Below are 16579 nucleotides of genomic sequence, written 5' to 3'. Positions count from 1 at the left end.
GAGAAAGCGGAGAGGAGGACGCGTGCAGGATGAAGGCCAAACCAAAGGGGCCAGGGCTCCGCCTCTCTGGATTACAGAGAGGAGGAAACCCTAAATCCGAAAACCTAGCATGATCCCAAAAAACACCCTGAAAAACTCCCTCTGAAGGCTGGGGCGGGGCGCAGGGTTCCCGGAATAGGTGCCCCAACTCCACCCTCCCGCGCTGGGCGCGTTCCCACGCCCGCTCCACGGAATCCGCGGGGACTCCACACACGCACCTACAGCCTCCGAGTCCGCCGCTCCTCCCCCCTTCCTCGCTGGTTGGCCCGCGCTCCGCAGACCTCGGCGGCAGCAGGAGGAGCCAGGCGCGTCCGCCACGCACATCCACCGAGCTGCAGGCGCCTCGCGCGGTCTCAGGTGGCGGCAGCAGCGGCAGTGACAGCGACAGCAGCAGTGACAGCGGCAGCTGCAGCAGCCAGCGTGCACCCTCTCTCCGACGCGCTCGCATCCCGCCTCCGCTGCGCCGCGGAGCCCGCGGCTGTCCCGGGTCCCCGGCTCCGGCACGCTCGGCCAAGTCCCGCACACAATAGCGGCCGCCGCCGCGGCAGCTCTCAGCCCAAGCGCCTGCCATGAGGAAGCTGGCGAGGAAGGGATGCGACTACAAGCGCTTCCTGAGGAATAACTGGCTGCTGCTCTCCACCGTCGCCGCGGTGGTGCTAGGTGAGCGGCGCGGCGGGTGGGCAACGCGCGCACCCTCACGGGCTCCCGGCGCCCAGGCCGCAGCCGGGGCGGACGGGTGGGAGGGTGGGCCAGGCGCTCGTGCACCCGGTGCCTGGGTCCTTCCGCGCCTTCTCGGCCTCGGACTCTACGTGGGGGCTTCCCCTTCGAGGGTATTCCTTTCTGCGTGCGAAGAACAAAGCTCCTTTGGGGACTCCCATTTGGGTGCTCCACAAGCTGCTGAATCCTGCTTTACCCAAAATGATAAAAAAGGCTTGGAAGGGAGACAGGGAAGCAGGTAGCTCCCGGTTCTGCCCATGTGGAAGCAAACATGGTTTAATTAATTAATTAAATTGGGGGGGGGGCTGTCTGCTCCCCCCTTTTTTTTGCCTGAACCACTATGCCGGGACAGAGATTGAGTTTGGATTATGGTTCTCAATTGGACTGGAAGAGGCAGTCCAATTAGCCTCAGGAATGGCGGGGCTGAGTAGGGAGGATGGGAGTGTTAGTGTCGCTCAACCCGGGCTTTCCCAGGCAGCTAGCACCAACTGCCAGCACCCGGGCTCTGAAAACCTGCCCGATTCGTGCTGAATTCGGGGGTGTGCAGTTGTGGCAAAAAGGTCACGGCCTGAGCGGGTGCGGGGAGAAAAGTGCTAGGAGAACTCAAATTTCCCCCGTTCCTACCCAGCTAATGTGCAGAGAAAGCCTCCCTGAACTTCCTTGCTCTCCACATTGTTTTTCTATTGAAAATAACTTTTAAGTTATATTTGCTTGTTTTTCAACCAAGATGTATTTAAGTGATTCACTCCTGACAGATCACTGGCCTAGGTGGATGTCTGAATCATTGCTCAGAGGTATGAATTGTTCCAATGTATTAAATTCTGGATTTCTGCCAGGTTGTCTGTTTTACAACTTGGGCTCCAGGATGCTCCTCTTTGAGGTTGGAGCTATGCCTGTCTCCTCTCCCCTGAGCTTGCACAGGTGAGGACACCCAGCAGGTGAGACTTCTTCAAAGTCCCCACCTTACCTGTGGAAACAGAAGCTGGGTTTGCTGGGGGGCAGCCTGTCCCTCTCCCAACCTCATGCATCTTCCTCTCCAGCTGCTGCTTATGCATCTCAGAATATTTGGTGTTGTCTGCTCCCCTTTTTGGTCCCCCAGATTTACTCCTCCAGAACCTTGTGCAAAGTAAAAGTCAGGTTTCTAGTAAATAAATAACATTCTCAAATTGCCTTAGCAGAGGCCATTTGTGGGAAGAAAGAAGTAGAGAACCAAGTCTCGACTGCTTACCTCTACTGTATTTCCCCCTAGAAGGGCCAAGGGGCTTAGTGAGGTTTTCAGGGAAGATTTATCTTGCCTCACTACATTTAAGTAACAGATGTCACGAAGAGAGTGATTTGATTTTCCTGCAGCAAAATAGATGAGATGGCCTTGATTGTTTTCCTAGTGATAGGAGTTCAGAATTAATTGTTAAAGCCCCTTTTAAGGACAGTTTTCAGGGGTAACCCTAGGCCAGTCTTTCCCTCCCAGTTCCTTTTCAGCCAGGGTGTTCTCCAGAGATACTCAACCTGTTAACCAAGTGTTGCACCAGCATTGAGTCTACCGATTCACTGGAAGCTGGTTTGGAAAGGATTTTGAGCAGTTGTGTCCTGGCCTTTGGAACCTGTTGCATAAATACATCTTCAGGGTCAAGAGGGACTGATTACATGCCTGTTTTGCAGACATGGCATTTGGTGTCAGGTGGGCATTTTCCTCCATTTTTAATGTCAGTGAGCCCAGAAGCTTGATTCAGATACTTTTCTTCAGAAAGGAAAACCACCATATAAAAACTGTAATTGCCCAGCTGAAGTCTTCCTGCACATTTGCCCCTGTAGGAGCAATACTGGGCACAGTGCCCAAGTGTTTCTGCTCCTGGTCTGAGAAGTGTCAAGCCTAGGCTACCCCACTGTGCCCATCACAGGCACTTCTGGAGTCCTTTTTACCTTTCTTCAGAGCACTGGCCCTGCGTGGAAATTGTACTGCTGTTGTCTCCACAATCTCTTCTGTTTAACCAGAAGTGAAATTCCAGCCAACTTATAACAGTAACACTAAGTCTATCCATAAGCCCTCTCTAGGTCATGATAATAAGTTTATTTTTATAATTTAATTGATAAAGAAAACCACAAGCACTCACATGCAGCTTCCTTGCTGGACCTTTTAGCATGTGGATCTTAAAGAAGTAAAAACTCTTAAATGTATTAACTACCCTGACAGGATGTTATCTTCTGATTATAGCCACCGAAATATATGATCCCTGCTGTCATTCAGCAGCCCTGACATTCTAAATTTTTTGATTATTAAAATGAGGGGCTAAAGTATGAACCAGCTAAAAGCCTTTGATTTTTCAATACATAGTACGTGAGGGGAAATGAAATTAAAGGTTGTCTTTATTAGATATGAAAGTTAATTCTTTTCATGGACAAGGAGATGCTAAGAGGTAAACATTTCCTCAAATTCGTATTCATTAGATAAAGGGATTGAATAGATAATTGAACATATTTGTTAATTTCTATGAAAGCCTACAAGATTCTAGAAATAATAGCTTGGATTTTCAGATGAGAGGCCCTTACTAAAATACCATTGGGAACATTTTTCATTACTTTCATTACAATTCTAATAGGCTTTTACCTACTTCTATAGTGCAGCAGAATGAACACAAAGCTTGGAGTCAAGAGTGCCGGATTTGAATTTTAGCACTACCAGGCTCTACCATTTAGACAAATCTCTTATTCTCTGGTATCCTCAAGTTCCTCATCTGGAAAAGGGGTGTTAGTTATTACATCATTTCTTATTAGGTCTGGTTAAAACAATGTGAACATACACAGTTGTGTGGCTAGCACATAATATGCACTCGATATATGTTATTTTAAGGTAAATCTGAATAATCTGATTTTGAAGAAATTAATGTTTTCTTATGAAACCCTATCTCTGGTGGTATTTCTGTGTTGTGCTTAGTGACTGGCCCGTAATATACAGTCCGAGGTGATTCACTTGTTTTGATGACATGCTCCGTCTAGGCAAATACCAGACTCCAGAGCATTATTCATTTTTTTTAAAAGGATATGGAAAGGATTAATCATTTTGTTTTGTGCCCCATAGCCTGATTCTCAGTTCATTTAACAGGCAGAAATTCTGAGGAAAGACGTTTTGAGCTCGAAGTGGGGATTCTGTCCAAGCACAATAATCGCTGTGTGAGAATTCTATGCCAGAGCATTCTGATTCAAGTCACCCAATAATGATACATCGTGTATCATGTTCATAAAGCACTCATGGAATCCTCACCGTTCACAGCATGAAGCCTGATCTTTCTATCCAGACAGGTTGTGCTTTATTTCAGTCATTTGAAAAACCTGATTTCTAGCTTATGGATTTTCAAGAAAGGAAATAGATGTTATTTACATGACAAAGCAGGCAGGCTTATTCCTTCTGAATAATTTTCTTTGGAGCGCTAAGGAAGCAGTCATTTCCAGGCTCAGATTCCATTGTCTCATATCAAGAAGAATTCCTGCACGTGCTTAGTAATACCCCTGCCCCAGCCTTGCCTCTCCTACGCTGGACCTCTGGTAGTGCTAATTTGAGTCATGGGATATGCCATCTTGCTCTGTTTTTATAGTCTGTGAAGCCCCTGAGGCCAGGGGCTGGCCAGCTGGCTGCAGCTCAGCCTGGTTCCAGCGCCAGCACCTCACCTGCATGGAGCTTTGCGTACCCCAGTGTTCAAAGTGTATTTCGTTATCCATGAAGCTCCTTTGCTCTGGCAGGTCCCAGGCCTGATACTGCTGGGCCTCTTATCAGCTCAGCCTTAGAATATACCTGCAGTAACCAATTCGATCATTCCTTCATTCAACAAATATATATTGGGTATCTGCTGTGTGCCAGGGATTGTTCTAGAGCTAGGGCATACAGCAGTGACCAAAACAGTAAAAACCCCTGTCCTCATGGAACTTATGTTCAAGTGGAAAGAGGTAAGCAGCCAACAGCAAGTGGGTAAAATACAATTGAGTATGTTAGATGGTGAGTGCTCTAGAGTCACTGAAGGCAGGGAGGGGGCTGAGGGAGTTGCAGTTTTAAGCAGGGTAAGAGGAAGGCCCTGCTGAGAAGGGGGTAGTTGAATCAAGACTGGAAAGAGTTGAGGGAACACATTCACAGATATTCGGGGAGCATCCTGGCTTGTTCAAGAAAGCGCATGGGGTGGAGTGAGGAGGGGGGAAGAAGTGGAAGGCTAGAAGGAGGACAGAGCACTAGAATGGTATAAGCTCTTACAAGGACTTGCACTTTTACTGGGAGATGGGCAACCATTAAAAGGCTTTGAGCAGAGCCATGACACGGTCTGGTTGTATTTAAATCAGCTCTCCCTGGCTGTTCTTTTGACCACAGACTGCAGAGGCAAGGGTGGAAACAGATACGGGTTTAGTGCAGTTAACTTATGCATTTTACTTACTACATTCTTCTAATCTCATTTCCATAATGGCTAGTGAAATCTTAGGAAATACTTATGAAAAATCAATGAAAAAAAAAATTTGTGACTATTAAGCAGGCATTTTTGCCATCATCTGGATGAGAAAACTGAGATCCAAATAATAACTGACAACACCAGGTCTTCCTAGTTCTCCCCTTCCCCTCCTTCTCCTCCTCCATGTGGCTTCCTATGTCCCTTCATATGTGGTCCTTGCTGACCCAGCTGGGAACCCTGGTCATCTGGCTGTGTGCTGTGTTGGGGTGGGGAATAGGGATTCTGTACCACACCCTGTGGTCTGTAGTTGCCCTTCTCTTCCAAGACTGAGAAGGCACAGAAATGTGCCTCCACAGGACTCAGAATTGCAGTGTGTGCAGTGGAGGAACACTGTTCCAGTGGGATTTGCCATGCTGGTCTCTACTCTGGGCTCAAACCTACCCTTACACTTGTGTCCATGAGTCTGTCCTTCCCACCTTCTAACCAAATGGCTTTGCATGACTGGAGCAGAGGGTGTGATGGAGGAACATGAAAAAACAAAGAAGCAAGGTGGCAGAGGCGGCCAAGGGCCAGATCCTGGAGGGCCATGCTGATGAGGAGTTCAGACACGGTCCTGAGGATTAAGGTGGGCAATGACATGGGTAGAGCTGTGCTTAGAAACCATCATTGAGGTGAATGGATGTGGGAAATGGACCCAAGGAGGGCGAACTTACAGGGGGGCAGACCACCCAGGGATTACTGTCAGGGTCCAGGCAGGGAGAGATGGAGGCCTCCGCTGGGCAGCAGCAGTGGGAGTGGAGAGGAAAAGCCAGCTGTGCAAGGTCTTTAGTGGGTTAACCTGATGAGGCTTGGCTGGGTTTGGTCCACAGGAGGTGGAGGAGGTGATCTCTGGCAGAAGAGCGAGTCTTGGAAGAGGCACCAGCTTGTAAAGAACTATTATGCTCTCCCACTGTATAGCACCAATAGCTGCTTAGCACTTATTACTCTATAGCTAGAATATATTCTAAAATTTTCCTGCCTCTCACATAAGCCCCTGAGGGAAGAGATTCTGTGTTGCCCCTCTCTGTACCCACAGCACCTGTCACAGTGCGTGATAAGCTCAATACGTTTGCTGTTGTTGAGTCATTTATGACCCAGAGAGTTAGCAAAATGTTGTCCCTGTTTATTGAGTGAATAAATGAGTCCAAAGCTTAGCTTCAACTCTATTTATGCCATAAATTCTTTTCCATTTCCACCATAAATTCATTTCAGCATCCTCTGATCTGCATCATTAAGATAAATTGACAGTCTACATATATGAACAGTTCAGGACAATTAAGTTCGTGAACTTTCCATCCTTGCACTGACACTGTGGAAAGTTCGAGAACTTATTTATCCGACCTTTCGACCTTTCATATATCAAGCATGTTAATCTTTGCTTCCTCAAAACAAGATTATAGACCCCTTAAGGACAAAATACTCCTGTCCCCCCTAGCAGGCACTGGAAAATGAAATGAGACTTTAATGTAATGAGGCTTTTAAAAGCTATGTCATAAAGTATATCTGATACTTAAACTCTCTGGGCTTTTGTTTCTTATCAGAAAGAAGAGGGGTTTGGATTAGCTGGAAGAGCAGAGGATTCCATTCATGTGGCAACTCCCAAAGGATTAAAATTGATTGCTGATGTCTGCCAAAGGCTAAGGATCAAGGAGTAGTGGCATGTGTGCTGCATACTTACCGACCCTGGGTTAGAAAGTCTCTCGAGGTTCCTTCTAGCTTTAAGATCCTTTAGCTCTGTGATTGTATGTATAGTCTTCCTCAGTTCATTGTTAGGAGCCAGAGTTCTGTAGGGAACTCAGGGAGGGTTAAAGGTCATTAGTGGAGGACAAATGACCTTAACATTGAGTCACTTGTTCTGCATTTGAACTGCTTGTTCAGTGACTTGAGTATAATAATGTATATTGTATATGGGGCTGTTACCGGGGTAATGTTCTATGTCAGTATTAGATGATTCATTACAGCAGCAATATGAGTTCCAACAAACTTAGTCTTTCTGTGTGTGTGCACGTGCGTGCGCGTGTGTGTATATGTGTGTGTGTGTATGTGTATGTGTGTGTGTGTGTGTGTGTGTGTGTGTGTGTGTGTGTGTGTATCTTGCATGTATCTGCTTAAGTACCTTAGAAAAGAGAGCCTTTAGCTGGCTTGGCTCCAGTTCCACATATTGAAGAATCAGGAAAAGAATTTTGGGGTTTGAATGCCTATGCCTGGTGCTTTCATTTTTAAAACCAAATCAATCCACCAGTTTTAGGAAATCATACAAAAGATTCTGATATTTGGTTATTCTATACATGGTATATACCTCAAGTCGATCAAACCAAAACCTCACACAAAATTATCTAAACACAAAATTATAAAATGAATGTTAAAATAATTATTTCTGAGTGTCAGACTCTGCACACCAGGGTTGGTATATGCATTCTTAATGCCATTTATTGGGAGGATTTTTAATGTAAATTCCTAAAGTACAGAGAAGAGGAAAAGGGTGTATATATGTCTCTGTCTGTTCAGCTTTAATACTCAGAAAAGAGAAGATGGTTGATAAATATTCAATATCTTGTTAAATGTTGCTTAATCTAAGATCTACTGTTTTATTCAGTACAATAAAACCACAGAATCAAACTTACCCACCTATCAAACATTTGAGCAGTGGGCATAAGAAATAAAGGAAGCTTCAAATGAAGACACAAGATGTAGAAAATTGTCTGCTAAATCAGAATGTGGCGGCGCTCATACAGTCGCTCGGGTGGGTAACAACCCTGGGTTAGTTAGACAAGGTGTAAATAAATGGGATTAGGAATTAGCTATTGGAGGGCATACACAGGCTGGAGTGAGCACTTGCTTGTAAGGAGAGAAAGTTTTCCACATTAATTACTGGTGAGAAATTGTGATTACCTGTAACAGAGCTGAGACTGAAAATAACTGTCCTGTAGGGAGTCGGTGATATACTGGCCTGGTGCCAGGGAAGATCTGTTCTCCGGAGGAATTGCAGATCTCCCTGGTGCTGGTGTCAATGGGGATCTGTGGTCATGTACACTGTGGGGACTCAAGCACCCTCGAAGAAAATGAACTCATTTTAGATGACATCGAGTGGCCCATTTAAACTCCCCTGCAGCAGTGTCTATTAAAGGAGCAAGCGTTTTCAATGGCCTTTCCTATTTTGAATGTTAAACATACATCTAGAAGAAGACAATATTGGAGACATTTAACTGTTAATCCAATAATTCACTTCAGAGCTCATGGATAGATTTAGAAGGAGCTAATTCATTACACTTGCTGAGGAAACAGCCCTAAATTGCAACAAAGTGTGCTCTGTTGCAATTAGTAAGCTCCACAGTAACACCTCTGTTAATGGAAAGGAAGTGTGTTGGTGACTCACTGGTTGTCAGAAATGTTACTACCCTACCTTTGGGCTGCATGTTCCATTACCAGAGGTAGAATATTTTCTTTCCAGCAAACACTCCTGCACTTTCCGGGATGGATGGACCCTGTCCCAGCTCACAGACACTTCATGCTGTGTCCTGGGTCATTCCTCTCCCAGGCCCAACCCCAGCTGTGTGAGCTCAGGGCAGTCAGTGGTCCCCACTGTGCCTTTTTTTCCACCTCAAGACAGAGAACCAACACTGAGGCGATAAGACCCTCCCACCCATCGCTCCATGCTCAGGTTGACAGCTCTGTTGCCAGGGCCCTTCTTCCCTTGCAGAGTCCCTAATTGTGTCCACAGACAGAACAGTTATCACAGCAGATCTTCACGTGTCCAGGAAGGGTCCTGAAATAAGCATCATGTGACTCTGCTAGGTCTGCATGTTGAAGCAAAGAGGTGGCCTTTGGTACCAGAACTTCAATTCAGAAAGCACCTCAGAGGGCCCCTGCACTGTGTGTTTATTCTTATAACTGCACTTGAGACAGCTATCTGGGTTCAGTGCTCACAAATAGTTAAAACTACATTTAGTTACTCGACTAAGGGGGAAACCTTTAGAGGAGACAGCGTAAATGAGATGGTAAAATTCAACTATTTTTCTACCTCTGTTCTATTGCTAAGAGTTACCGGGTTACTTATATAATTCAGTAAAGAATTAAGTCAACAAAAAAATGCACTCGCAAGAAATGCCTAACTTCAGAAAGCCTAATCTCTAAGCCTCTTCTCATTGCTGGAAAATAAGCTGATTTTCTCTCCATATTTCATATATATTAATTGTTTTCTGAGCCACTTAACCACTTTATAGGTTTCATATAAGATTCCCCAAATTATGAGATAGTGAGGGAGACAAATTTTATCTTTTGAAAAATTCTGTCCCTTGTGGTTAACCAAGCCTAATAGCTGATATTTATTAAGGGCTTACTGTGAGTTTTATGCACATTTCTTTCCCATTTGACCCTTAGCACAATGAGGTAGGAAGTTTACTCATTTTACAAATGAGGAGACTGAAATTTACCAGGCTAAAGTCAGGGGCTGAGTTCAGTCAGAGCTGGGACTCTGAAACCAAGTTACCCAGTATGGGTAACTCCAAAACTGAGGTTATTCGGCATTACACAAGGCTACTTCCTTCCTAGCAAACCTCAGTACACCTAATTGATAGTTTAAATCATTGATGCAGACTTCACTCTTGCACAGTATCTAAATAAAGCTTATTATCTTCCTTCTTGCTCCATCCCCTCTGTCTCTTATCTCTTCTTTATTCTGTCCCTTAACTTGGAGAATTCCAGTGTTTATTCCTTTCCCCCATTCTTCTTCTACATACAAGGTGTGATCAAAAAATATGATGAATGTTTAAGTTAAAAAAAATATTTATTATAATAAAGGACACATTGCCATTAATCCCCCTCAAAATACTCCCCCTCGCTTCAAACACACTTACCCCATCATTCTTGCCACTGTCTCTGAAGTAGTTCTGGAAGTCCTTTTTCGTGAGTGTCTTTACTTCATCCTCCATCATGACAACGCTCCGTGTCACACATCACTTCTGGTATGACAATTTCTGTCAAATAAAAACGTTATGGTGTGTCCTCATCCACCTTATTCACTGGACCTGGCACCGTGCAACTTCTGGCTCTTCCCCCAAAGTCAAAATGACCATAATAGGTAAATGTTTTGAATCGATTCAGGACATTGAGGCAGCAGCAACAGAGCAATTAAAGACAGTCACGAAAGAGGACTTCCAGAATTGCTTCAGAAAGTGGCAAGAACAATGGGATACGTGTGTTCAAAGTGAGGGGGAGTATTTTGAAGCGGATTAATGGCAATGTGTCTTTTATTTAATACATTTTTTTTAATTTAAACATTCACTGTTTTTTGTGATCACACCTCATAAACCTTCTATTTGAATTTGCTTCATAGTTGCTTTCCTAGGATGTGTTGTGCTTTCCTACCCTAATGCTTCTTCTCGTGTGTTTTCACCCACTGTTATCCCACCCATCCTTGAAGATGGGTCTAATTCCCACTTTATCATATAGACTTCTCTGACTGTTCAGTCCAAGATAATCTTACTTCACTGTGCTATTATAACCCATAATTTATATTCCCAAATTAAACTATTGCATTTGCCCCACTACTCCCAATCCTGCCCTGGGGCAGACGTCACTAATCGATTACAGCCCTCTTCACCTCGAACTTTGTTATGGCCTCAGAATCCCTATAACTAGCCTCCAGGCAGCCACTGTTAGTCAAAGGGAATTGGCATGTAAGATGGATGAAAAGTGTTATCAATTGCTGAGAAAAGCTATTCATTTAGCAATCAATTAGGAATTCAATTTAAATTGAACAAGTACTGATATTACCAGTAAGAGATGCAGAGTTGAAATCTGTATTTTGTGTTAGTCTATCCAAGGCAGTACATGCACAGATATCACTAACATGAGCCTAAGTGTTAAGTGCTGTAAGAAAGCTACAAGGTACCAAGGGCCTTCACCAAAGAGAGGTGGAATTGAGAAAGAGTCCTAAAGGAGACCAGAGTGGCCTTGAGCAGGTGTGCTAGGATTCCTGGACTTGTAGACTGGAAAGATTACAAGCCCAGGTAGTGATCATTATATGAGTACAGAGTCCTTTATTCTATCTTATTCGTATGTCCAATTTCAGTATTGTATGGAACTACTATTTAATACATATATTGTTATGTTTTCTCTTCCTTATCTCAGTTTCCTGAGGATAAAAAATGCTCTCTTACATGGGTCTGTCACATTCATAGCATCTAGCATTGCACCTCCTTGATAGCAGATGCCCCAAAATATTTTTAACTGATTATAAAACCCTCTTCATTGAAGACGAGGTAAATCCTTGCTGAGCCTATCCCATTGATCCCCTAGTTACCCACCTGTTTGGATGGGTTTTTTTTTAATGAAGACCCTGGGGAACTCCTATCCAAGCCAAGTCATCCCAAATATGTTTAACTCCTACTATGGAGGTCCTAGCCATTTTAGTGTGAGCTTAGCATGGTCCTGAAACTCCCAAACTGGAGGGTATCTCTCTACCCTGAAGAAGATCTGACCTTCTCAGGAAACCAACACCAGAACCAGCCTGATCTCGAGAGAATTCACTGGACTACAAAAAATGGAAGATTTATCTGGTTTCCCAAAGTTGGGCCATGGCTTATAACTGAATCAGCCTTGAGTGGTAGCATCTTTTTGGATGTGGTACTTAGCAACTCCTGTCTGTTTTTTCAATCCCAGTTGACATACAATATTACATTTCAGGTGTACAACATAGTGATTAGACATTTATATAACTTACAAAGTGTCACCCCAATAAGTCTAGTCTCTATCTGACACCATAAATAGGTATTACAATATTATTGACTGTATTCCCTATGCTGTACTTTACATTCCTGTCAACAACTCCTGTGTCTTATAGTGAATTAATTTTTAGGTTTTCCCCCTCCATTCATCCTTTCACATCCTTGTCCAAATTCTGCCCATTTTTCTCCCTGTCTGGAGATTATTTCTATGATAAGTTATTAATTAGCCTGTCTGTGCTGCCTGTTCCAACAGACCTTGAGCTTGAACTGCTTGGATAAACACTACACTTGGTCTTTAAAGAGTCTGAAGATGGGTTTTTACCTTTTTATTGGCAAAAGTTAATTGTCAACCAGGAAACATAACAGGTTTGCTCCATTTCTGCTTCCTCTTCATTGATTCCTTTCTTACGCCTGAAGGATATGCTGAGGTTTCATTACGTGGAGGAGATCCTGAGTTTCACGATGAAGATCTTGTTGCCAGTTCAGAAGCCACAGACCCCGGGAAACATACCCAGATCTCCTCCGAAATTGGTTGGCCACCTGCACTGAATATTAGTATTTTCCAGTAATCTCCAACTGGCTTGTTTATTTTGAAATAAATAAATAAATAAATAAAGTTTGCATCGACAGTTGTTTAAGAGGAAATGATCGAGTAAGATTTGATTGCTTTTTTAACCTCAAGTAAATAACCACAGAAGGTTGGACTTACTGAGTCTAAGACCCAGAACCTTGAAGTGACCCAAAGTGCTCATCACTGAACCTTATAGGTTCTGTGAACCCTGCTCAGTGCTTCGTGCTCTGTGCTCCGTGCTCCAGGGAAGGGGTCGGCAAATTGCAGTGGATGGGATTTGAGCCTTTTGCTTAGATATTCTCTCTCTCTCTCTCTCTCTCTCTCTCTCTCTCTCTCTCTCTCTCTCTCAATCACTCCCTCTCTCCCTCTCGACAGATTCTGGCTCCCCTCTACAGCCCCTGCCCATGCCCCAGGGACATCTGTTGTCTGAGAGAGCAATACGGTTTAGAAAGGGGACTGAAGATCCTCCTCAACAAATCCTTCTGAGATTCTAAGACTAAAAATTCTTAAGTGTTACTGTGAAAAGCTTGTACCCACCATATTTGAAGACCCTACTATACAATGCTGTCTTTGTGTGTTTTCTGGGCCCCTACTCTCATCCTGTGTGAAAAGGCACATGGGCCCCTTTTGGAGACTATATGGCATTTTTAGCATTCTATACATGAGTGTTCTTCCCTTCCACAAATAATAATCAAACATGCTGACTTGTCTTTGCCTTTGTTCTTACAGTGAGTATTAAGAGAAGCATCCAAGGTATTTACAGACAGAAATTCCTGACCCAGCCTTTCAAAACTGGGGACCGCTTTCATTTTAATTTAAGAAATATCATGAAATTCTTCAAATATGCCTTAACTGTTTGAAGATAGGAGTAAATATTTCTGTAATCCTTCTTGGAGTGCAGAAGGAGAGGTCAGAGTTAACAGCTCTACAGAAGTTGGGAGAGAAAGGTAAACAGTTGGCAGGCAGGCTGCATGGTTAGAAATCAGGGAGAATAGAGTTCAAGGTGACACAAGGTTTTGAAGCAGAGGTGAGGAACAGGCTGAGGAAACCCAGGGAACCCCAGTTTAAATAACATTTTAGCTAAATTTTAGATTTAGCATTCTGAATGCAGTGTTCACCAAACTGGGCATTCCAGGCTTGTGACAAGTCTAGAAAACTCAGGATGACTGGCTACCTTCTTTCTCCCAGAGGTGGATCTGTTTCTCTGCTCCCAAATTTCTCCTGACTAAAGCCACTGGTGAGGAGACGGTAAGATTTCATTTATACATAGAGAGAAGGTTTCCTAAGATTGTGTAATCAACCAGGAAGGTGCTTACAGGAGTTGTAAAACTGGTTACTATAAAGAGGTAGTGTTCTCAGACATCTGGTATAAAACCTGAGGAAAAGGTGTGTCTTTCAGAAAGCAAAGGATTCCAGGACCTCTCTAAACCCTACAAAGCTGGGTGAGGGAACTTGTAATTCCTTCAGGGACTTGGAGGCCAAACAAGAAAGGAAGAGAGTAGAGTGTGACTACAAGATAAAGGTCTTTCACAAGAATGCATAAAGCAAACTGATAGATACAGTCAACCATGAGATTATCAGATATGAACCATTTTAACAGGGGGAAGAAAGAACTAAAACAAATAGACCAGGGGTAGAAAATAGGAGATTTTAGAACCCACAAGCCAAGTTATAGATATGTATGTCAGGAAATAACCCAACCACACATGTGTGGTGCTGACACACCTTTGGGGGAGAGGAAGAGTCTGGTTGTCCCTAGATTGAAAGGCTCACTTATGAGCTGGGGCTCTAAGCCAGTTTGATGCTTGCTGGAAAGATTGGATTCCTGTGAACTGGTCCTACAACCAACCTCATCTTCACTTGAACCCAAGGGGCTCTTTGAACTCCAGGAGCCCCAGAAGCCTGGGAGAAGTCCTAAGGCATAAGAACCAGGCACCGGACTTCTCATGGGTTGATTACCATAGCCATTGTCAGAGGAAGATAATTTCATTAGTCAGGAGTTACTGGAGAGGCCACATTTATGATGCCCCTCTGAGTTTGATGCCGACAATGTGGCAGAATTTGTACCCACATTTTTTGTGGCCCAGTTTTCATGCTCTGCTAATGGCATTCTCTTTCAGCTGTTTTCTCCTGCCTTTTGTAATCAGTTTTGATGATAACACAAGAGGACATGTAGAAAATGTCGTGGCTTCCTGGGCATGTGCCTTAAATAGCAACAATAATGTATTCCTGGTTCAGTTCAATGTAGCAGGTATTACTCAAACACCTATGGAGTGTCAGGCTCAGTGCTTAGGACAATGGGAATATAGAAGTGAGCATACAATGCTTATGCCCCAGGAGCTTGAGTTGGGGGTGAGGAGGCATGGAGACAGAGTTCTATAAGAGGAGACAATAAATGCAGGTGAAGGTCAGCAGGGCCCAGAAAAGAGACTCATTCCACCTGTGGAGAGAGCCTGGAAAAGGCTTTCTGGAGGAGGTTTTGAGGGGTGAGTAGGCGTTCACTAGGCAAAGATAGTGACAAAGAGTTTTACCCTAAAGGGAATCTGTGTGAACAAGGGCACAGAAGCAAGGAGCTTATAGAAATAACAAAGGGTTTTGTTGTGACTGAATATGATGAGTTGAGGGTGGTAAGGTCCTGCAGGCTTGTATCAGTTATGGACCTGGCAGGAAACAGATGATCCACTCACTCACAAGGTTTAACTGAACAATTCACTCAAGGGACTATTTGCAGAGTTAGGCAGAGTTAAGGAAACCAACAAAGGATGGTGAAGCACCCAGGACTCATAACTGTGAGAAGTTATTAGCTCACCTATGCCTGAACAAGCTAGAGGAAGGGGAGAGTGTTACCATAGTCCATTGAGGGCTAGGGCTGTGTCAGGAGGGCCACATGACAGGAGGCCCTTTATGGCCACAGAGGAACGCAGCCACTGCTAGAACAGTGGCAAGTCAGGGAGGGAGTAAAGGCAATAAATACCCTGACCTCTCTCTCTTTCCCTCTTAAAGATCTGTTGGTGCCTCTCCTTAACCCAGCCAAAGCCAGAAAGGAAAGAATCCTGGGTTACATACTTTTTAGAGATCAGCCTCCTAGGGCACAAAGCCGGGCAAAGAAGGACAGAGGTAAAGCCGAAGGACAGATGGAGAATAACCAGCACAGAGCTATATTACATTGAATGCTGTGTTAAAAGATTTTCTTGGGACACTGTTATCAAAAGGAAGTGTTGGAGAGGTACAAGTTCTATGAATGATGGCCCAGAAGTTAGTGTGATGATGTCTGGTGGTACTGGTGGCTGCTGCTTATGGGCATTATGGCAAATAAGCAGTATGATGGCTCCCGCCACCTCTGTAACTATATAGCAGCGCGACCATTCTGCCACCGTGCCCTGTCTCACAGGCCCATCCCCTTGGCCTCCACATCTAGAGGGCCCTGCTCAACACCAGCCAGCCTTTCTTCCATGCAAAGAGAGCTGGTGTGGTTGATGGAGGAGGCACCAGAACACCAAGGACACCTTCTCTCTCCCCACCTATACTGTAGGACTCTTTTAATTGGAAATGACAGATAATTCAGGTCAAAAAGATTTAGGCCAGAAAAGTGTGTGTGTGTGTGTGGGTGATGAGGCATAGACTTTAGGGCTCAGATTGCTTAAGAGCTCTAAAATAGTAACTGGCTTCAGCTACCGTTGGATTCAGGGGTTCAAACGATATCATCCTGACATTTTTTTGCTTTAAATAAAGTCTCTACATTCCTGTGTTGTTTGTACTCTCAGGCAAAACTCCCATTGGTGGTGAGATAGCTGCCAGCACAGCTCGGGTTTTCCATGTCCCTGTACCATACCCAGCAGAAAAGAGTATGTTTCAGATCCTTATAGGTTCAAACAAGACTCCTGGGCCTTAATTTGAGCTTCACTGAGTCCTAGTTGGGTTATATGTCCATTCCTCGATCAGTTTTAGGACTAAGGGAATGTGATTATCTGATGGGCCAGGTCAAAGTTACTCTCTCATCTCACCCTATTTCCACAACTTCTGAACTAATTAGAGCGTCAGTTCTACCTGAGACAGAC

The 16579-nt window shown here is 44.3% G+C and overlaps 1 protein-coding gene across 1 annotated transcript in view; it reads left to right on the top strand.

Moving 5' to 3' along the window:
* Positions 1-366: 366 nt before the first annotated feature.
* The window catches only part of SLC1A1 (solute carrier family 1 member 1), a 77473-nt gene continuing 61260 nt past the window's right edge, over positions 367-16579 (top strand). The window contains exon 1 of the mRNA XM_019645916.1: positions 367-699. Within this exon, the coding sequence (XP_019501461.1) occupies positions 609-699 (91 nt within the window). The 5' untranslated portion in view covers positions 367-608. The remainder of the gene's footprint in view (positions 700-16579) is intronic.

The sequence above is a fragment of the Hipposideros armiger genome, unplaced genomic scaffold (genome assembly GCF_001890085.2).
Source record: "Hipposideros armiger isolate ML-2016 unplaced genomic scaffold, ASM189008v1 scaffold_95, whole genome shotgun sequence".
Lineage (NCBI taxonomy): Eukaryota > Metazoa > Chordata > Mammalia > Chiroptera > Hipposideridae > Hipposideros > Hipposideros armiger.
The sequence above is the reverse complement of the archived record's forward strand: the minus strand, read 5'-3'. Positions and strand labels throughout refer to the sequence as shown.